Source organism: Desmodus rotundus, chromosome 11, assembly GCF_022682495.2.
Source record: "Desmodus rotundus isolate HL8 chromosome 11, HLdesRot8A.1, whole genome shotgun sequence".
Lineage (NCBI taxonomy): Eukaryota > Metazoa > Chordata > Mammalia > Chiroptera > Phyllostomidae > Desmodus > Desmodus rotundus.
The window spans coordinates 78,396,988-78,420,732 of NC_071397.1; the positions used below are offsets into that span (position 1 = coordinate 78,396,988).

The following is a 23,745-nucleotide window of genomic DNA, read 5'->3' on the forward strand; positions in this document are numbered from 1 at the left end:
TAGAAATAGCATGGTGGTTTTTTTTGAAACAAATCTTGTAAGACCTGCTTTTAAATATTTAATGGAATGAATTTCTGGCATGATGCTGCTAGTTTAAGACTTCAAAACCTTTACAGAAGTAAAAGCAGAAATGATCTTCAAGAAATTTGAAATCTTAGAATATATAAAAATAATTACCTTGAAAAGAAAATACACCTATGTTCTCACAAATAATATGTACAGTTATTTCTAAAAAATCTGGAGAAATCACAGTGAAAAGGATATTATCTACTAGTCTGCCAATCAATCTGCAATAGTAGGTGTCATCCGGGACCCAAGGATTGTCTTCTCGTGCGTTCATCGCACATTTCAGGTAAGTGTCGCTCAGACACCAGCCCTGCGGTCGGTTATCCTTGAGCGAGCCAATGATCGCGTGGACAAGCTTTCGTTTGAGGAACGTGCGATCTCTCAGGTGCTTTTCATAATAGTGCAGGGTATTATACAAATAAGTCACTGGACGATCTGCCAAGAAAAGACATCACCACAATGCTTGTCTGGTTACTGACAACTGTGAAAAACTCACGCTCTGTTCTCATGGTCACTAAAAAACAGCTCAGAAGATAATGAAACTATTTTACGTGCTGGGTAATGGCAGACAATGAATGTTTTAATTTTAACAGAAGGCAGAAGTCTTCCAATAATATACACATCTTGCATTTAAGGATATACATTATACTCTGAGGTAGTGATTGCACTTCTGGAAATTAACCCTGCAAAAATGACACAGGTACAGGAAAATTCCTTGCTGGGTGACAGGAATGGGACATTTTACTGCGTACCCTCCTATACCATGTGCTTATATCACCTAATCCAAATGAAAAATGTTTGTAAAGGCATGCTCACTTGAACTTCATACCTATTCTGTAATGCTAGAAGACAATTCAAGCTTCTGCATTAGAGGAAAACACCTTAGATCAAGGACTAAAAAGAACTGTCCCCTCCCCCCAATCCTAGATAAATACACTGTCCCCATAGTGGCTGCTCTGGGACATCCACCCTTCAATCTCTGGCATTCTCCATACCAAATTTAAAACTTTAAAGTTGTCTTTAATTTCTTTCTTTTGATATTCTCCCCATAACTAGCCAACCCAGTCCCATTCCTCTATTGCTTCTTCCTTGACTATCTGTCCCTACTTTCTTATTTTCAATGCCATCATACATGTTTGGATCCTATTCACACACCTGAACTTTTTGACATAAGTTGTGAAAATGGCTTCCCCCTTCCAAGACATGCTGCCAACTAAAACAGGATTTATCTAAAATAAGTGTTTTCCATTTATTCTTTCTATGTCATTGCCTTACTCAATAACTTCTAGTTGATTCTGATTATCTGCAAGTTATAAAATCAAAACTTCTTGGTCAGGGATTTAAGGTGACCTGTCAGGCACAATAAATGAATTTTCAGTTCAGCCCACTGAGGTACCTGTTTTCACAAGGTCTTGTTTTTAATACCCACAAGAGTTACTCAAAGGATTCTTTCTGCTTAGTATGTTTTTTTCTTCTTTCTGTTTATACAATCATGTATGCCACAGGTAAAATTATATCCATCCAAGAAGCCTGCCAAGATCCAATTTGTTCACAGAAATATCAGCCTATTGTGAAAACATAATTTTCTCCTTCTACACTAATTTGGCAATTAATCACACACTATATAAAATAAGGCATCTCTTGCATATCACTTTTTTTTTTTTTGCTATTTAATACATTTGCTATGATTACCTATTCATATTTTTATGTTGTCAGTTTTATACTTCAGGGTATCAATGTATGGCACTTCCCCTCAAAACACTTTTATTTAAAAATAATTAAAACAAAATCTTTAGAACCACTATTACCCATATGGTCACGCTTAGCCTGCTTTTGCTTAGAGAGCTATTAGATGGGATTAAAATTTGAAAAATCTCACCATGGAATTTATATAGCCCTCCTAGGTGATCTAGTAGAGTCTCCAGTGATTTGGATACTGGCAGCAACTCTAAAAATCTGTGGATTACTATATCAAATACTGGAAGAAATCGGAGACACACATTTCCAAAATAGATGGGCAGATAGGGGGACTGGATCTGCACAGGAGGATCGACCTGCTCCGCCAGGCCCTCAAAGTACAGCTTCTCTGGATATTTCTGTGGAAGCGAGGAAACAGTAAATGTTTAGGGCATATTTTTTATTCTCTTAAAAAGTAGAGCTAAATAAACTCGCTGTTTTTAAAAGAACATGAAACTGTGTTTGCTCCTACAATGCAATGAAAATCTCTTATCCCAAAGATACATCAAAAAAGATTAAAGGATTTGCAATAATTCTTTTCATTTTGTACTATAAGTACCCATGCCTACAAAACCTGTGATTTTTAGTTTACTCATAACTTTAGAGATACTCTAAAACCTTGAAAAAGTTTAGAGACCAGAAAGGAAACAGTAGAACCACAGAGGAAACAGCCACGTCAACAGCCAGATACCGAAGAATGGCTTAAAAAGGATTAACTGAAGCAGGAATTTGAATTGGTACCTTGTGATAATTCATGTGCTTGGTGTGCCAGTCGTTCTGTAGCCAGTGCTCTGGGGAGTTTTCCTTCACGAAGTCACTCACTCGGTTTCTGAAATCATTTGGTTTGAGTAACAGCAACTGAATGATGAAATAACAAACCTGGGCTTCGTTTCCTTCGTGACTGCGCATGGCCTTTGGAGAACAAGAGCAGAGTGTATGACAGCACCTAACCCGGACAGAAGCATGGCTCTGCCACTTGACAGTCTAACTCTGAATAAGAAAAGCCTCTCAATATCTCTATTGTATCCGTTTCTCTTATTGAGTTATAGATTTGCATTATTTACCCTAGTGGAGAGTAACCACCTTTATATTTGTGCCACAGGTGGCAAACACAAGGCCCGTGGGCCGAATCCGGCCCTCCACCTTGTTTATCTGTCCTGACACCTTGTTTCTACCCCATGGCAGTGCCGAGCTTAACAGTTAAGGAGTACTTTCATTTACACAGTCCTAAAAATACATTCGGCCCTTTGAAGGCAACTGCGAGGCTGATGTGGCCCCTGGTGAAAATGAGTTTGACACCCCTGCTCTACAGCTAAGAGATTAATTAATGTTAACCAACTAAGCCACCCCAAATATCACCACTATAATATTTTAAAAATATAGCATTGTCCATCCTGATCCATTGTCTATTTCTTAAATTTTTGCCTGAGATAGACATCAAAGTCAGGAGGAAAAAACCTTTCGGGGACCACTGGGTGGCTCTGAGAAACATTTAGTTGTGACTATGGCTCCCAAACTGTACAGAAATGGTATCAGCACTCTGCAAAGAAATGCAGTGACTTATTAATTCCCGATGCTAGTGGGAGACTTTGAGAATCAACTCAGAGTCTTAACCACTTGCACTTTTAGAGCATCACAAGGTTGGGAGCACGTCTGTCTTATTTACTCTACCTTCTGTGCATAGAACATATTCAATGATATTCATGATATTCAATACATACTTATTGAATGAATGAAGACAGAAATCTGTTCCTTAGGGAATCTAGTTCCTTAGAGAAGTGATAGCAATGCTTGGTTATAGTATAAATTTATTAAATCCTTAGAAGCAATACAGAGTAGATCAGCCCAAGATCCAGCAATCACACACCTGACCCCAAAGAGCATAGACAGCTTAGAATCTTATTCTTAAGGAAGCATATTCTTACCAAGCAGAGAATTAATCTGTCCAATGTAACAATGTTGTACTTCCACACCATGTCATTAAGAATTTCAATGCATTTGTTCAGTTGCTGACCCCCAGCTGATGTAGAGAACTCATATACGAGGAAATCTGCAAATGTTCTCACATGGGCTACTAAGGCTCTGGCTCCAATTCTTTCTAATACTCTGGAAAGCAGAGAACACAAATTGCTGTATGGTGTAACGGGTTGCCAAATGGAATGCAGATCTAGGTTTTCGGCTTACCTGTAGCCAATCTGGTTAATATGATCTGTTTCCAAGAGCATTTTCCAGAGAAGACAAAGAAAGAGAGGAGAGCCTTGATTAGAAAAGTGGGTAATGATGTTATTTTCATTGCTCATTGACTTCCACTTCCGATACTCCTCCTCCACATTTTTCTTCAGATTAAAACGACTTTCCTGAGGCACATTATTTTGTTTGAAGAATGCCTAAAAGGAAAATCAGAAGTTTATTTCAATGGTTGTAGTAAAAAGAGCCCTGGCTATAGAGTCAAGAAACCTGTTTTAGACTTGACCCTAACACTAATAAATTCTCAGCGACCCCAAGCAACTCAGCAATCAAGGCATGAATTTCTATATTGGGAAATATGCAGGCTTGACTAGATTATCCCTAAGGTTCCTTTCCTAGATTTCCTAAACAGAAATTCCAAGCAAGCCTGAATTCAAAGTTTCTTTAATCATCTGTTGATACTTCTGTTCACCTTGAAAAAAGGAAAAGAAAAAGAAATTTAGCCCTGGCCGGTGTGGCTCAGAGGATAGAGCACTGGCCTGCGAATGAAAAGGCTGCTGGCTGGATTCCCATTGGGGGCACAGGCCTGGGTTTCGGGCCAGGCCTGAAGTTGGGGCTGTGCAAGAGGCAGCAGATCAGTATTTCTCCCCCACATCAATGTTTCTCTCCTTCCTTTCCCCTCTCTCTAAAAATAAATAAATAAAGTATTTTTTTCAAAAAAAGAAAAAGGAATTTATGTGCCCTTTGCTTACATATTTTAGTATGCCTGTAAGGAAAAATCCATTGCACTCGCCAGTGGTTCTCTGTGTAGGCCCCAGGCCATCAGCGTCAGCAGCAATTTGTATCCAAACAAGCACTCTGGGAGGTTTTAATGAGTTTGAGAACTACTGCTCTAGCCCTATTAGGTGTTACAGAAAACAGATGCTCATATGCCTGCAATTGTCTCTGAAAAGTAGATGATAGATAAGGTTTTCTTTCTCTATATTATAAAAGTCAAGTTCATTGTTTTTCTCTCTGTGCGATTTTTTAAAAAATGCACTGAAGTGTAGCATAGGTGTATTCTGTAAAGTTCCATTAAATTATATTTCTCCTCATTTCAGTTCTATGAGAAAGAAAGAATTTTTTAGGTAATGTGTTCTTTCTCATAAGAATTAACTAGTAAAAGGAAGCCATACTAATTAAAGTTTTAGAAACATATAGTTCCTAGAATAGAACAAGGAATGACCCAAGATTTTGGAATAGCAAAGATCAAAAAAATAAATAAATAAAAGCTAACTTTCTTTGGATGTCAACAAAACTAACTCTCTAGAGTAGCACTGTCAATGGGGAGAATGATTTCATATATATATTCAATACGTAATTCGAGACCAACTTACCTGTAGCGGGCCCGGGAAACAGCTAAGAGTATGTGAAGCCCAGTTATGAGGAGTGAAACTCATGATGGTCTGAAGTATGTCTTTACACCAAGTTCCCTGGATTGAATCTGAGCCTGTGAAAAAATCTAAACATAAACAAATAGATGTAATCCACAGAGAAATGATCATATCTATAATTCATTATAGAGAAAGCCACGGCAATTATGTACACTCAGAGAATCTCATTGCAGTGCATTTACTAGTAATATTCAGCTTCGGACCTAAGTTTGAAAGATACGAATTACCACACTGGGAAATATGAGCGCAGTGAGTAAGAAGAAGACCAAAGGCAACTGGACTCTTTTTGAGTTGCAGAGCACCAGCGATACACTTTTTGTACAGGTCCAGCATGATTGCTCCTTTAGTTCACTCTGACAATGAGGTCAGAGCACTCTTCTGAGGCAAGAGAATGCAATTAAGAAAGTATCCTTTCTGGTGGTTGAAACAGCTGTAGACTACAAGTATCTCCCTAAATCAAAGAGATTTACTTATTTACACAAATGTAATTTAGGTTATTAAATTCAGTAACTACTTCTTTAAAAGAGCTGTTCTCAAAGTGTGGTCTACGGACTCCGTGGTCCCAATATCCTTTCACAAATCAAGTCAAAACTATTAAAACAGCACAACTAGGACACCAGTGGCCTTTCTACTGTGTTCACAGGCACACCGATGGTACATAGGCACAGCAGCTAAAGCTGCTGGCTCTCAGAACAAACCCCTGGCACCAAACTGTATGAACAGCCACTGCAATCTTCACCGCCACACGTTCTCAGTGGAAAAAGTGCCAGTTCCACTTAAGAATATCCGTAATGAAGCAGTGGACAAAAAGGATTATACCTCAGGCCTTAAGTGTACCTTTTTAAATATTCTGTGTGATAAAATGGAAGTATGCATGAAGTGTTCCAGCTATACACCGAAGTATGAAGGGTATTTTAGGAAAAGGACTTGTGTAATTGAGTATTCAGTTAATGTAGCTCTTTTTTTTGCATGTAAAATATGTTACTGTTCTTTAAAAGGGTTCAGGGTTTGGTTTTAAATCAGGCAGCACACCTTCCATCAGTCTGAGATCTCTCACACCGTGGCAGACTGGCCTCCGCTAGCAATGCTGCATTACATCCAAAAGACTAAAAAAAAAAAACCAAAACCTTCATTTCGAGGAAGAAAATCCAGTTCTTTTGCTCTTATGGAATTCCAGTTTTACTTGAAAGAACATCTGACAGAAAACTCGGGCATTAAGCAGACATTTTTTTTTTTAATTAACAAAGGAAGGCTGTCGCTTCAAGAGAAACAAACGACCGCATCTTTCACCAAGGACAACACTTGACCTTTCAAATGAAAATCAGACTTTGGAAAACTTCTCTCCACTACCACGAGACTGACAGAGGGCTTTCCAAAACTTGAAGACTTTTCTGATGAAATTTGTAGTGCTAGTAACAAATCTAATTTTATGATACTGTATAAGGAAATGTGTCAACATTGATAAGATCTACATAACACAGTGAATCACTATCTTTCAAAAAACTCATAAGTTTACAAAATCCATGGAATAAAAAACCCATTAAATGTACAAAATAGATCCATGGATGATAGAGTAACAGAGTACAAAATGCTCATGAACAAGATTTTGGATTCTGTGTTGCAACTAATGTCCAATTTTGTGTGACATCAAAAAACATGCATAATTAGCTAAAAGGCTATTAAAATACTCCTTTCTGACCTCTCTGTGTGAGGCCATATTTTCTCCCCTTACTTCTACTAAAACAAAATTGCAATAGATGAAATACAGAAGCGAATATGAGAATCCAGCAATCTTCCTTTGTATCAGATATTAAAGCGAGATGATAAAAAAGTAAAACAATGGCACCTCTTCTGACTGTAGTTTTGTTTTGTAGAATATAGTTTATTTTTCATAAAAATATCATTTATGTTAACATGTATTGGTTTATTATTGTTATTTTAAACAAATCAAATAAGTACTTTAAAAACTTCTATTTTAATAAAAAAAGTAAATATTAATAGCTATAATCCATACAAACAGAAAATCTTTGGGAATTTCAATTTTTGTTTGCACATTTTGTATGAAATGTCCAGAATAGGCAAATACATGGAGACAAAGTAGACCAGTGTTTCTCTAGAACTGGGAGTGGGGGAAGAATGGGAAATGACTAAGGGGTATACAGGTTTACTGAGGGTGATGAAAATGTTTTGGAATTAGATAATGGTGATAACTGCACAACCTTATCACTACAATCAAACTGAATTTTACAGTTCAAAAGGGTGAAGTTTGTCCTGGCTGGTGTGACTCAGTGGATTGTGTGTCGGCCTACAAACCAAAAAGTTCTTGGTTCAATTCCTGCTCAGGGCACATGCCTGGGTTGCAGGCCAGGTCCCCAGCTGGGGTGTGCAAGAGGCAGCCAGTCAATATTTCTCTCTTACATTGATGTTTCTCTGCCTTTCTCCCTCCCTGCTCCTCCCTCTAAAAATAAATAAATTAAATCTTTAAAAGAGTGAATTTTATGGTATGTAAATTGTATCTCACCAAAAAAAAAAGAAAAAAAGCTGTGGCATAACCATTGCTCTTAGACTAAAACCCCAACTTTAAACCTGGTCCCTGCTGTGTCCCCTCAACAAACAAGTAAAAGGTACCGTGCCAGGTGGTGACAGGTTCTGTGAAGAAACAGCAACAACAGAAAAGGCAGGGCAGGGATGAAAGAGCTCTGGTGGCAGGGGGTCTGTTATGTAAATGTAGTGGTTCGGGAAAGGCCTTCCCAGTGAAGGTGACCACAGTCAGAGGCCTGACCGGGCAAAGGGAGGAGCAACACCGGATGTGGCAAAATTAGGTTTACAGTTGTGAGTACCTGAAACAGAGTTTATTCCTGTATTGTTATTGATTAATTATGGCGTTAGTTTCCGTATGCACAACTGCAAACTACTTTTGCTCCACCCTGCATAAACACTTAAGTGCTGGGTCTGCACTCTGCTCACTGTGGCCCAGCCAAATGAGCCTTCTCTCACAACCACAGCCTTCTTCCTTTCCCCTGGGTCTAGACCTGGGCTCCTTCTACCTGAAATGTCCCACCCCAGCCCTCTCAACTATGCTGTTTAAGAGTGAGTGGTCCTGAGACCAGAAAGCTCAGAACCACTATCGAACAATGGCTGAAAACTGATGTTCAACTTACTTAAAATGACACTGCACAAAAGAACCTATATTAATGACTGAAACGGTGAAGCTATCAGAATAACTGTTTTTTCTTAAACAAATGAAAAGTATCTTTTCAGTATGTTACCCCTTGATAAGAGTAGAGACCCGGCACACTCTAATTCAGCTGGTTTTGTTTGAGGGGTGGAGCCACTGTACCTGTCACGTGAGTTGCTCTGGCTAACGTCAGTATCAGGGCTCGGTTCAGCTCTTCCGACTCGGCAGACAGCACTGTTTTGGGGTCGCTGAGGAAGCGTGTGAACTGCGGCTGCACCTCCGAGCTGCCCAGCGCTGTTATGAGCCGAAGCGCAGTGCTCTCCACGCTGAAAGGTGGGGGGACAAGAGGAAACGCGAAGAAGCTAACTTGCACGTAAAGTTCAGAATTATACAATTGAACCTAATTCTAAGTTAATTACAAGGGGAAAACATGTAGCTGTGAATTTCCCTTCTTTGATTTAAAAAAACAAAACAAACTTCTTTTGTGTGAATTGAGCTTTGCTTAATTTGTTTTAAAAACCTGAAGTGGCAAATTTTGTAGTGAAAACCACCTGGCATGTTTGTACATTTGAAAGAATAGCTTGCTGCCCACAGGACTAAAAAATTTCACCCGGATAAAGAGCATTTCAAAAATTACCTTTTTTTTTTTTTGCAATACATTTTTACTGAGAACAAAATCAAAATGACATTACTGATACTTTAACCATAATCTGAAGTAAATTCTAAAGGGCTAAGTTAGCCCTGGCCAGGTAGCTCAGTTGGTTAAAGCATTGTTCTGATACAGCAAGCTTGTGGGTGTGATTCCCAATCAGAGCACATACAAGAAATCCACACATAAAAATTTTAAAGGGCTAAGGCAGAACATGATGTCAAAGGCCTTGGAAGTACTTATTCTCAGTCCAAAGAGTCCAAGGGAAGGACTCACCTATCTTAACAAACTTCTGTTTAAAAAGCTGGACTCTATTCATTCTACACTGGAAATAATATACTCCAGAAGCAAAGGAGTTTTATAACAAGTGAATAAAAATATTATAAGGCAAAGGTTTAAGTTCCCATCTCCAACAAAGTTTCTTATAAATCTTAAAGGAAGAGTCTCCAATGAGCTCACCAGAGATGGAGCTGGTTCTGGTTTGTCTGGGCAACTGCAGCCAGAGTATGAAGATGACTCAAGAGCTGAACTCTGTAATGAGGCTGAATGTGGTGCATCCGGTAGCTGAACATCTCAAGAAGTGTGTGTAAGATCCCCCAGGCATGAGACTTGAAGACAGTTGGCAAAAGCTGACCTTGAGTAACAAGATAATTTAAGACACTGATGAATAAAAGCTGTGCATTGAAAGACATTTAAAAAAAAGTCACATTGAATAAGACCTATGTAAAGATTTGATTGTGAACACACACACACACAGGCATACATATGTGCACATATTTCCCAAATTTTCTCTATCATTTCTACTTTAATTGGAAGAAAAAAAATCAAGATCATCATTACAATACCAAGTTTGCTTCCCCACTCCCTGGGAATTTGACAATTGATCCTCAAGTTCATGTGGAAAAAATAAGAGACAGGATATGAAAAAAAATTATTCTAACCTTTTTCACTTCTCAGTTTTTTAAAAATTATTTTTATGAAGTTAATGTTCCCAATGTTATGAAGTGAGAGGATCACTTTTTAACACAGATTGTATCACACATGCCCTTATTCCTTTTTCCCTCCTGAGAACGTTTTATTCAGCTCTCAATTATCACATAAGAGTAACTATGGTTAAAATTAAAATTATATTGTACCGGTGAAAGTTAGAATTACCATGAATCAGTAAAACACTTCCACTTAAGAAAGTATTTATTATTCAGAACTGCGTAATAACTAACAAACATTATAAGCTGACTTCTGCAATGCAGGAAAACACTTTCCGCATTCCCAGTCAGATTCAGTGCCCACTGCTGCCCCAGGGGCAAACCAGCAAAAGAGGCAAATAGGACCGTGATCCTTGCACTAAGGCAGTGGCTATGTCTGTTCTGCTCACTGTATCACACGCACAATTTTACCAGAATTTTACATAAAAATGCAACTCACTCCCCTGACCGTATCCCTCTTCTGAATTTTATTTTTCTCTGTAAGACTTATCACCTGACACATTCCAATTTCTTTGATTTACTCTTTGTCTGTCTCCCTCATTTGCAGGTAACTCTACGATGGCAGTGACTTCTGTGTACTGCTGCATCCCCAGCACCTACAGAAGAGCACCCGTTGAATTAATGAATGGGTTAGTGGTTATAAACCCCAGAAGGTCTGGCTTACTGATAAATCCTTTGATGCCCAAAGACTCTATTTCCATGTAGACCAATAAACGACTATACGTTTCCACCAGGGCTGGAGCCAAGGCCACACTGGACTTTGCATGAGCAAGTTTTATCACTCTGGTAGCAATGCTATGGATAAGGCTGAGGAGAAATAGAAAGAAAGAAAATAAAAATCCATACTTTTGACATCAATGCAGGAGTTACTCTATTGTTAGGAACTTGGCATAAATCTGAACTTGAAAAGAACCATGAAAAGAATCAGTCCCACTTTAATCACGCACGCTGTGCAGGACACTTGGTAGCAATGCACCGCACCACCTGACACCTGCTCTGGTTTCCATGGTGCTGCCAATGTGCATCAGGACCCCTCTGCTCATGGAAAGGCAGGATTTGAGTGCGACTCATAAAAACATGCTTGAATGGTTTCGGTACGTTTTTCTTTTTCAAATATGTATCTAAAACCATTTGAGAAATTTAAATTTTGTTACAGAATTACTTAATAAATCAGGCTAAGACCCAAATAGTAGGATCTCACCGGGCTTCCCTCCACTCTGTCGCACATGCTGCTGAAGTACATGTGTAATTCCACCACACTGCTTGCCGTCAGAAAAAGAGCATGGCTTTTCTAGAACTGAAGTCCACCTAGACGCCCACAGATGAGTACTCTTTGGCCTGCACAGTATTTGAAGTTTGAGCCAATACTTCAGAGCTAAAAGACTAGAAATAAAAATCTGAATTTCTAGCCCCTCTCAAAAAATTTTCAAGAGCCAGCCACACCAGCCCGCACTCTCACGTTGGGGAAATGAGCGAAAGCGGCAGCACCTGAGAGGAGCCCTGCACGCTCTGGTCCGCTCCAGTCCCGTCCACACACACGTGCTTCCGTGTGCACTACTACCTGGCTCCCCCACTCTGTACCGGTGTCGCTCATCTACATCACCAGTTTGGCCCTTAGGGACACTTGAAGTTCGAGAATCACACTCAGTAGAATCTTTCTGTCTTTTAGAAACCATAAAGTCAATTCTAAAAGTGCCCATTTTTTAATAAATACAATTAAGACATTGCAATCTTTGCATCCCTGGACTCAACAATTCTATATTCAGCAATTTTATTTAACAAAAATGTAATCATGGATAAGTGCAAAGACAGCCATAACGACAGTCTTCATAGCCATCTTTATAAACTAAGATACTGCAAATAACTTCCATGTCCAACAATATGGAACTGGCTAAATAAATCATGTATAGCCAGCGTTGGCCAAGTAGCTCAGTGGGTTAGAGCGTTGTCACATTACACCAAGGTTGTGGGTTTGATCCCTGGTCAGGGCACATACAAAGGTCAACCAGTAAATGCATAAACAAATAGAACAACAAATCGATGTTTTTATTGTCCCTCTTTCTGCCTTTCTCCCTTTCTCTAAAGAAAGAAAGAAATTTTTAAAAAACTCACAGCCACAAAAAAGACTTCTTTGTAGCAATTAAAGCAAATGTTTTTGAAGAATACTAAACCTACAAAGGTGTTTGATAGATTATTATGGGAAAAGATGGTTAAAAAATTGTAGTTAAGACCCCATTTTATTTTAAAAATCCATAAATTCATATATGTATATATAGAAAAAAAGACTCAGAATATACACAAAAATATTTACAATCCATATTTCTCATGGAGGGATTATGGCAATTATTTTCTGTGGGCTTATTTGTATATTCTAGAAACCATGTAATAAATAATTATCATTTTATAATAAAGAAAACTATTTTTTAAAAGATTTTATTTATTTTTTAGAGAGAGGGGAAGGGAAAGAGAAAGAGGGAGAGAAACATCGATCTGAGAGAGAAACACTGATCAGCTGCCCCTCACATGCTCCCCACCGTGGGACCAGCCCGCAGCCCAGGCATGTGCCCCAACCAGGAATCCCACCAGAGACCCCCTCATTTGTGGGTCGATGCCCAACCAACTGAGACACACCAGTCAGCGCACACAAAACCTAATTATTTTTTTAAATGTACCTGACCATAAAACACATACATAATCATGACATCAATTCCAGGACACAGGACCAAATAAATTGATCATACCTCATTTTGGCATGAACCGTCAGTGAATCCAGGAGGTTCATTGGTAAGGGAGTAATAGATGCTGAAGCCAAACAGCTCGTTCCAGGAAGCGGTATCCTCATAATTCCATTTCCATAAATAGTTTCTACCAGAGCTCCCATGGGTAATGTAAAACATTCTGAATTTGTAGAGTATGCATTACACAGCAGGGCAATCTTATAGTCATTCATCTGTAAGCTTTTATTTCTAAGACTCTGCTGTAGGAACCTAAAATTTCAAGTCCCATTAAACAGAAAAAATGCAAATAATTTCCAGAAGTTAACTTGTATTTTTTTAAAGTTTCATTTCATGGAACTATTTACTATTTACTGTCTTTATTCCTACCAGTTTTATAGTTTCTGCTGGAAACGTGGAATAGAAACACATATAAGAGTCTAAGTAGCATTTCAGAAAGAATTTACGTAATCATAAGTTAACAGTTAATGAGTTTTTGTAAGTACGTACTACATATACAGCACTAAGATTCAGAAGTGAAGAAGTAACTCACAGATTCATGAAGGAGGTTTCTAATATCTCCTGTCTACCTGCGTAAGCACAACAACAGGCCTCCAATACATTGTAGGTGTCACTATGAAAAGACGGGTGAGGGGTGTCTCATAAAATGAAAGCTAAAGGGAATGTGAAGTTCGACTGTCCCTTAGTCTCTTACGAAGTTCTTTTCAGAAGTTCTGGGTGGGAAGTTCAGCTATTCCAACACCTTGGACTGAGCCCAGTCCCGAGAAGGGCCCCTTCTTTGAGTAATCACAGCTTAGGGAAAGATGTGAGGCTGCATGCCAGGCAGGTCACCTCACTCCATCCCGGCAGCCCAGGGCGTGACTGACGTCTCAGTCAGATCATGCTTCCATCTCCCAAACTTAAGAAATTCTGAAACATTTTCACATACTTTTGGAAATTAAGAATTTTAATTAAAGTAAAACATATAAGAGCAAAGATTAGGCCTGATTAAATACATATATACACATTTATGGAAAACTGATTAATCTTCTAGCTGTTCTCTGATGCAGACATTGGTCAGTTTCTATTGGTATAACACACACATTAAATATTGACTCTTCCAGTGAGTGTGGGGATATTTCCATTCTTTACACAAATACTAAGAAAAATATTAGCCTATAATCCATGATTTATAATATAAAAATTAACTGTTAAGCTACAAATACTTACTCGTGGTGAAGGTTGAGGGAATGAGGTATAGGAATCTGTAGCTTGGAGTTATCATTCTGGGCTTTTCTGTTAAGATGAATCCAAATGCAAGTCATTGCGAAGGCATGAGTAGACTGAGGTTTGTTAATGTCAGGAACTGGAATACACTGAAAAATAATATTATCAGAAAGAGAAAAACTATCTAATTAAAGCTATTTTAGTAATCTACTTTTGATATAGCTCTTTTAAAAATTATCCTGTACTAATTTTTGGCTCCAATAGTTCTTTGATTGTTCAGTAATATAAATCAGAAGATACAACAGCTATAAAATATTGAAACTATTGCAAGATTATTTTGACTTACCAAGAAAATAACAAATTCACAGGTGCTTAGTCAACCTTTTCCTTCTACAGAGCATTCACTATCATTTAAAAATTTTTTATTCTTTAAAAATTAAACACTATGAAATCTTACTGAGGGGGAAGGGTGGTATAAGGGGACTAAATGGGAATGGAAAAAAATACAATAAAAAATTTTTTAAAAATCTTACTCAATGTGATAAATATACTGAAAACACAAAATTTCTAAAAGTCCCATATACAGGTTTCTTTTTGAGATTTTATTTATTTATACTTAGACAGAGGGGAAAGGAGGATGAAAGAGAGGGAGAGAAACATCGATGTGAGAGAGAAACATTGATTGGTCGCCTCTTGTATGCACCCTGACCAGGGACTGAACCTGCAAGCCAGGCATGTGCCCTGACTGGGAATTGAACTAGTGACCTTTTGCTTTGCAGGATGATGCCCAATCAACTGAGCTACCGTGGTCAGGGCACATATATGCTTTTTTTAGAAAATTAAAATTAGGAATTTGCTTTTAAAATGTCCAGCATTAACAAAAAAGATAAAAAGGAAAGATGAAATAAGAATATTTCTTGGTGATGGTTATATAGGAGTTTTCTTTTCTATTCAATCTACTTTATTGTGCATTTAAAAATTTCCCCAAATTACTCTGGACAGGTAGCTAAGTTGGTTGCAGCATCATCCCGATATGCCAAGGTTGCAGGTTTGATCCCTGGTCAGGGCACATGCAAGAATCAACCAATGAATGCATAAATAAGTGGAACAGCAAATTGATGTCTCTTTCTCAAAAATCAAAATAAAAATTTGAAAAGATTTTTCATAAATATCTAACAAAATACAAATCAAAATCACAATAAGATATCACCTCACACCTATCAGAATGGCTACTATAAAAATATATAAGAAATAGCCCTGGCTGGTGTGGCTCAGTGGATTGAGTACCAGACTGTAAACCAAAAGGCTGCCTGTTTGATTCCCAGTCAGGGCACACGCCTGGGTTGCTGGCCAGCTCCCCAGTGAGGGGGTGCACAAGAGGCAATGACACATTGATGTTTCTCTCCTTCTCTTTCTCCCTCCCTTCCTCTCTCTCTAAAAATAAATAAATAAAATATTTTTAAAAATACAACAAATAACAAGTGTTGGAGAGAACGTGGAAAAAAGGAAACCCCTGTACACTGCTGTATACTCCTGTTGAGATTGTAAATTGGAGCAGCCACTAATTTATTCAAGAATAGAACTACTACAGGATCCAGCCATTCCACTTCTGGGTATTTATCTGAAGAAAGTGAAAACACTAATTGAAAAGGTATTTGAACCCCTATGTTCATTGCAGCATTATTTACACTAGCCAAGAAAGGAAAAAAAGCCTAAGTGACCATCACTTAGCATGAATGACAAAGAAGATTTGTACACATTCACACACAGAGTGGAATACTACTCAGCTCTAAAAAGAGTGGTATCTTGCTATTTGTGACAACATGAATAAACCTTGTGGGAATAATGCTAAATAAAATAAGTCATAAGAAGAAAGGCAAATACTATCAGGGGTATCCAACCTTTTGGCATCTCTGGGCCACACTAAAAGAAGAAAGTTGCCTTGGACCACACATTTAAATACATTGCAGCATGTAATCACAAAAAAATCTCATAATGTTTTAAGTAAATTTACGGTTTTGCGTTGGGCCGCATTCATAGCCATCCTGGGCTGCATGTAGCCCGTGGGCCACAGGTTAGACACCCCTGTATATGATTTCCTTCATGTGGAATCATAAAAAAGAAAAAAAACCCAAACCAAACAAAATAAAACATACACAAATTCATGTATACAGAGAACTGACTGGTGTTTACCAGAGGAGAAAAGGGTCAGGGGGTGGGTGAAAGGGGTGGAGGGAGTCAACTGTATGGCAACGGATGGAAACTAAACTTTTGGAGGTGATCACTTTGTAGTGCACACAGATGCTGAATTAGAGTGTTGTACACCTAAAGCTTACATAATTTAACAAAATGATGGCCTGTTTCAAAACTGGAAAAAATTTCCATAATAAAATGTTTTTTAAAAAATGGCAATCATCAATACATAACATATTTTACTCAAATACCTTATGTAATAAAATAACGGGAGGGGACACAATTAGCAAACAAACGACAAAAGACAGTCACAGACACCGATGTTATTTGGTCATTCAGTGACGTGCAAGCTAAAAACAGCATAATGCTCTTTAAAATTGTAAATCTACCTAAAATGTAGAACAAAGTTTGCTGTACTAACTGTTCAGTTGTGATTTAAAATAAAACTTCATAAATAATTTATTTCAATTTCTTTATTATACACGAGTAAACTGATGACAAGGGAGACCTAATTCATGTCATCCCATAATCGTGGTTAGTCACAGAACTGGGAAACAAAAAACAAAACGCAGATTTCCAGCTTCTAAATCCAGTGTTCTCTTCACAAAAATCACACTGAAGTCCTTAAACATAAATTAGACATAATTCACTCATCACATTGTTAACTATTTAGAAAAACTTACTTCTTTTTCTGGGTACAGAAGGTCAAAGAGTTTCATGACAGGGAGAAAGTCAGCTAGTGCGTTTTTCTGAATACTTCCGGAAATGAATTGCAGGAGAACCCACATTAGATGATCTCTGCCTTTAATCAGTCCTCGCCCCGCCAACTGTAAAAGATGTTCAAATACACATCTACACAGCCAGTTAAAGAGATGGATGCAGTAAAGTTTAAAGATGTGAAAACAAAAAGGAGAAACCCTGCTTTCTGAAAGTTAGCATCTAACTTTGACATTTGCTAACTACTTAACATATTTTTTGGACTATAAGATGCACTTCCTCTCCCCAAATTTGGGAGGAAGATAGGGGTGCATCTTATAGTCCAAATGTAGCTTACCTGGCTCACCAGGATGGGGTGGCCCCGGTGGTGGAGCGGGTGTTTTTCCCTATTTTCCTCCTCTGAAACCTAGGTGCGTCTTATGGTCTGGTGTACCTTATAGTCCGAAAAATACGGTATTCTCTAATTCAAGACACACCAAGGAAGGCCTTTTGAATTATTTTAATATATAACTTTCCTCCCTGACCCCAATAATAACTATGCATATCAAAAATTAAATGTTTTTAAAGAAAAAAAGAAAAAACAAACTAAATGTTTTAGAACATAATTAAGTTGATCATGTGTGCATGAGAATCAAGTTTAATGGTATAATTACTATAAATATCTCATCAAAACATGAGGAATACTTTATTATACCAAAAAAAATTAATTTAGAATTCTCAAGCTTCTCAGCCTTTTGGCTAAAATCAAATATAATTTACAATCCTTAAGGATTGGTTATCAAAAAATACTTTTTCTGGTTTCCTGTAGATCATAACAGAAATCAATGATGGTGGGGTGGCTGGGGGTAGCTGGGGTTGAAAGAAATTTAGCAATTCTTTTGAAAATTTTTTCCCCAAATAATCCATGCTGTAGAGATGTTATAAATGTAACACTTAGTTTATTCCTATTCAATGTGTCTAAAACCTTATGACTAAAATCAACTATTCCCTCAAACTTACCCTTCCACTGTATTTCCAGTTTTGCATTCATTTTCTTATCTTTCTATTCACTGCCAAGGTAGAAACCAGTGAGTGATCCCAGACTGCTATTACTCTCTCTGTTACCTACAGTCTCCAAGTTCTATTTGACTCAGTATACCTGGTCTCTGGCTTCTCCTCCCTCTCTCGGTTCAGGCCTTCTGCATCTCTCACCCAGACCAGTTCAGTAGCTCCCTCACTAATTTCCTTGCCCCTGATTTCGGCCCCATCCATACCCACATCACCATCATCCTTCATGCGGCCGTTAACAATCTTTTCAACTTGTATATGATGATGTCATTCCCTTCTTCATTTGCCTCGCAAAGAAAATCTAAACTCCTTAGAACAAACACATGGCTGTATAAAGTCTTGCCTTCCCGTCTTCCTTATCTCACCAACACTTTCCCCTTTATATTTTATTTCCAGTTCTTATACACTTCTAACCCTCTCCAAATGATGATCTTATTGCCATGGAAACACTTTCCCAGCTTTTCCTCTTGGCAAATTTCTGTTTGTCCTTTAAGTGCCAGCTTCAAGATCTCTTTGATAAAGCCACTCCTATGTCTTCAACTGGGACTCTTCATTCCCTTCAGGGAAACACGTTTTCATTATGCAAACTATTAAATTATAATCAAATGTTTATATCTCTATCTTTCCACCTGTAAGGAGCTCATTGAGGGTCCCATAGTGCCTTATCATCTTACATCCACTGATCCTTGCACTGTGACTATATAGAATGCATGGCCAAATCCAGTTTTTGTAATAACAAGAAAGTGAAAAGTTAAGAAACCACTGAACAAAACAGAAATTAGGCCTCAGAACTTCTGCCAATGCTAAAATCACTAGGCACAGTCCATACCAGTCTAAAAACATACTAATCAACAGGTGAAGCAGCCCTAACAAAAGGTTTAGTACTAACCTTCTGATGAAGAGACAGAACCATATGTGGAAAACTTGCAAACTGGAAAAGCACAAAGAAAATGAGCTGACTCGAGAGATGCTGCCACAGGAGTTGGCTTGTTCCCCCATCGTCAAACTTCTCCTCAGTCTCGGATCGCTCCATGGCATAGACCACCAGGTCCACCAGCTGGTCCTCCAGCACAGGGCAGCGCTGCTTGTGCTGTAGGGCAGAGATTAAATACAGTATTCCAAAAGCCTCCTGGTTAGTTTCCTAAGTTACCAGTTCATGGGCATTATTTGTAACAAGAGGCTGAGAAGCATGAAATGAAGTTGAACTTAGAAAGTTAAGGTTAGATTTAGTCTATTAAAGCTGCATCATGTTACATTATCGTGGAGGATGAGTTTCATTTTTTAAAAAAATGTTTTTTAGGCCTCACGAGAGACAGACTTCCCATTAACTTTTGACTTTCATGACAGACATCATTATTTCAATTTGACAAAAGGAACTGCACCGGCGAACATTTTGTTATTTATCCTTTGAAAAAAGTTAATTTAAAGGGCATATGAAATGGAGATAGCAGTATTAATTTTCAATCTAACTCAAAATATGAAAACCCTGGATTTTCAAGAATCAAACATCATGATAGGAGAGCAAAGAAGTGTGTGAATTTATTTTAAAGTAACCACAAGTTTACTCTAACTTTGTATACAGAGGTATACCTAAACAGCTGCCAGATTACTCAATATCTCTTTTTGATCCTGATACTGAAGTGGAAACTTCCTCTCCAAAAAAAAAAAAAAGTTTCAAAGTTAATCTCTGCTCTTCTCTCTTAGAAGTCAAACATAATGCAGCTTTAATTATAAATTAGACTATTTTAAAATCTAAAACAAGAAAAAGAACTGAGTTTAAACACTAAAAATGAGAATGCAACTTCCCTTTCTAGAGGCAAAAAGATTTATGCTTTTTAAAGTGATTTTGAAAATATATTTTACCAAAGGATATATGTTAAGCCATATTTTATGCATTTTCATATTTCCTTAATAAAATATGTTATATGGCTTAATAGTGAGGCAGTTACATGCCTTTCTAGTGAATATGATTGCTAATATACATGCTTTCCTTCTAAACTTTTGATGTAGTTATTAGTCTTTTGCCATGAAAAAGGGATATGATTTCTTTAAATTTAGGGAAAAAATGCAAAATGGGGACGAATTTGGAAAAAAACAAAACATAATGAATAGCATCCCCTCTTTTGCATGCTCTTTGCCAGCTCCAAACTCGTAAAGCTCCAGTATAGCTGCACTTTCTTAAAGCATGCACAGAAAACAAACATCTATCGGGAACAGTCAGCATCAATGGTTGTTTCATTTTTTTTCCAAAAACACAATGCCATGTTCACAGTTCAACCACATTACAGGTTTACAAATAGCAATATTAACACCACCAGTTGAGACTACAGTATTTTTCCTCCAAATGTAATTATCATTATGAAGCAGAGCAAAGTGCAACAGACAACACTACAAACTATTTCTTAAATCAGCATGCAAAACTACTGTGTACAGGGCTTGAAATTCACTAGTTCTGCCAACCACCAACAACCTAAGAAGTGTTTCAGACAACACAAGTTTAGAGTGAGATCATTCAAAGTTATATAAGAGTCAGAAAAATTCGTGAAAAGAAGTAAAGCCATTATTTCCAGTAGGAATTTTTCATTAGTGATGGGAATTTGCTTCTAGTTTGGAAACTAACAAATTTGTCACCTATTCCTCCATCCATGATGATCTTTCACCAATCTGCTTCAGGAAAAAAGAGCAAACTAAATAAAATGAGTTTTAGCCTCTGAGTCATTTTGGAATTACCCTTTTTAATATATATATTTTTAAACTGGATTTTTACCTACAGATTTTAGGGGTGTGGTGACGGTCATACAGTTAATGATTTAAGGAGAAAACCCAAAAATATTAAGACTCTGATCAAGTAGGAGGATATTTTGACAAAGTAAAAAGGAAATTTACAGTTAAAGCTAATGACTTTTCAATACATACCAACTCCAGATCTCATGCACATTTTCGGTGAAGAACTAGATCAGTAAGGATGGATCTCTATGAAGTCTAAACACCCCAGTGTCTGAGGGCAACGCAACATCTGCTAGGATTAACTCTCTATTTCCCAGGTGTTTTGGTCAAGGCCAAGGATATTTCTTAAACCATTAACTTAAAGATGTTTCTTTGTTTACTTGCCGATTTTAATAATATGAAAAAGAAAATGATCTGTGCTACTAACTACTTTAAAATAATAAGTTTTGCTTTAGTTTTTAATTACTAAGATAAGGACATTAAAATTAAGACTCTCCATCACATAGACTATTGTACAAAGTGGAACAAATGAAAATTTGCAAAGCAATTAAATGGTCTGTAAACAAAGGTTAATTATCGATCACTAGGCTATGATAATTCTGTAAGCCAATGAATACTCTGTCTATGGTTACTCACAACTTGCTTTCTGAAAACTTTTATAAATTTAAGTCTTCATTATAAGCATATATGTTGAATTAGTTTACACATCTACATGCGTATTTAGTTAAAACCTCTTTTAAGAATAAGAATCTAAATTCAATATTTTAAGAATTAAAATTCTGCATAATAGCTTGAACTACATTGGCAATATCTTAAATTTTCAGCTTCATTGAAAGCTGAGGCATTAAGAGAAACATTAACATTAGCCTCCGCCCAGGCCCCTGATCCTTTTCCACCATGGTTTCACGTGGCAAATGCTAAGGCTTTTTTCAGTCTGAGTGACCATGTTCTAGCTACGTGGCCTCTAACACTTTTATATAACAGATCTGGTACTGTTTTTGTGGTTACATTTTAACCTATTGCACTTAGGTGGACTTAAATTAATTTAAAATCATTATTTCAGTGCTAGAAAACAATTTTAAAGCAATACCTGTTCAGGACAAGTTGGGAAAAAATATCCCTTTGCGTATCATTTATTATATTCTCAGTCAGTAAGAACTGGAAAACTATGCTAGTTAACAGCACTTTCAATGGCGCCTTTCAAAGATACACAGTGATTAGTCTAGTGCTTCACTGTCTCAGGCTAACAAGAGTTCACACAACACCACGTAAGAGCTTGAGGGGTATGTTTTGTGATGCTCTTATTTAGTAGAAAGAACACAAACTCCTGTAAACACATAAAACAGTATTCTCCCACTGTGAACACTCCACATTGCTGGTCACAGAACTGGGCTATTTATGACCTTCTAAATGTGAATGATTTTAAGATAAAATATAGCCCAATTCCTACTGGAAAATGCAATTTGGACAGCTCTTAAGAGGCTTCAAGCTTTCATTAATTACTGCATTGCTAGAGAGAGGACAAGAAAGTACAGTGCAGGATATAGCTTTGTAATGATAAGAGATGTGATTAGATAACTTGCTTATTTTTAACCATATGAGCCTTATGCTGTGTGCTCTCACGTTTTCTCTACTTTCCAGGTGGTAAAAATAACATCAAGTCAATCCAGCACGTATCTTCCATCTACAAGTCCATTCACTGCAGTTTTCTACCAAACCACTACTGATGAATTATGCATTTTTGACAATGTTTACACTTCAGTGGGACCAATAATAATAATGTTCTGTCAGCATTTCCATTATAAACTTTATTTTTTATGGATTTATGTCTTAGTCATAAACTTTTTTTAGGTTGAAACTTGTTATTAAAATGATCAGATCAGAGATACTCTTCTCTGAGTTGTTCTGTCAATTTTTGGTTGAGGAGAGCTGCCCCCCAAAAGAAGGGAGCTAACGATAGCTAAGGCTATCTGGGGGGAGGTACTCGCAGCTCAGATGACCATGGGTACATTTATCCACCAAACTGTAAAAAAACCGAGTCAAGTTCGATTTAAAGTTCACTGCAAAAATTGGTTTTAAGACACGGCATGAAGCATTCTTTCAAAGTTAACTGAATACTTACCTCTAACTCAAGTGAAAGTTGATCAGAATTAACGACTGGGCATTTAAGATGTAAAATTGACAGACTGATTATATGAGGTAACTGTCAGATACTGGAGGGGGAAGCAGTTTCATTTTCACATGTACAAAGGCTTGTCCAAACAAGGAAACTTGGTAAATTTTTCAGAAGAAAAAACTTAAAATAATAAGAGATACTGCTACTAGGGTGAGGTTTGGCATGCAAAGTTTCAACACTGAGCAAGTTTTATGGCCAAGCTATATGTCCTTAAAAATAGGGCTTTATAAATGGAAGCACTGGCACAACCTTCACTATAGTATTGCAAACAGTGACGCTATTTTATATAACCTAGACAAGAACGTCTTTTTAAAATAAAAAAGCTGGTTTATTTTAATATGTTGGGCTCAAAAATTTTTAACAAAAATAATTGGAACCACTATTTTGCTTAAAATCTCCAAGGTGAAAAGTCCGGGAACAGACTTGGGACTGTATAAGAGTTTGATTTATAAAGTTGGGCCACAGTGTTTTCCTCCCGCCTTAGGTGAACTTCACCTGAGAGGAGCTCACTCTAGGAGGACACCGTGGCAAAGACTGACAAAGAAGGGTGTCTGTCAGGCAGGTGTGGGGTCACCTAAGAGTGTGACATTTCTTAGTCAATCCCCATGTTTCCAAAAAAAACCCTTCCCTGTATAAAGTTTACCACTCCAACTTTTCAAAGTAACATCTCTATTAAAGTGCTTTTTTTTCTTTGTTTTGTTTTTGTTT

General features: G+C 37.4%; 1 protein-coding gene across 2 annotated transcripts in view; it reads right to left on the reverse strand.

Annotated features, from left to right (window-relative positions):
* Positions 1–23,745, reverse strand: part of MED23 (mediator complex subunit 23) — a 47,886-nt gene that overhangs the window by 9,730 nt on the left and 14,411 nt on the right. For both annotated transcript variants that reach the window (XM_024551875.4, XM_024551874.4), the window contains 13 exons: positions 19,024–19,224; positions 17,054–17,197; positions 14,181–14,326; positions 12,978–13,223; positions 10,901–11,043; positions 9,710–9,884; positions 8,764–8,927; positions 5,367–5,491; positions 3,988–4,190; positions 3,729–3,909; positions 2,545–2,715; positions 1,946–2,162; positions 265–501 (listed from right to left, as the gene is read on the reverse strand). In XM_024551875.4, coding sequence (XP_024407643.1) covers positions 265–501; positions 1,946–2,162; positions 2,545–2,715; positions 3,729–3,909; positions 3,988–4,190; positions 5,367–5,491; positions 8,764–8,927; positions 9,710–9,884; positions 10,901–11,043; positions 12,978–13,223; positions 14,181–14,326; positions 17,054–17,197; positions 19,024–19,224 — 2,353 coding nt within the window. The remainder of the gene's footprint in view (positions 1–264; positions 502–1,945; positions 2,163–2,544; positions 2,716–3,728; positions 3,910–3,987; positions 4,191–5,366; positions 5,492–8,763; positions 8,928–9,709; positions 9,885–10,900; positions 11,044–12,977; positions 13,224–14,180; positions 14,327–17,053; positions 17,198–19,023; positions 19,225–23,745) is intronic.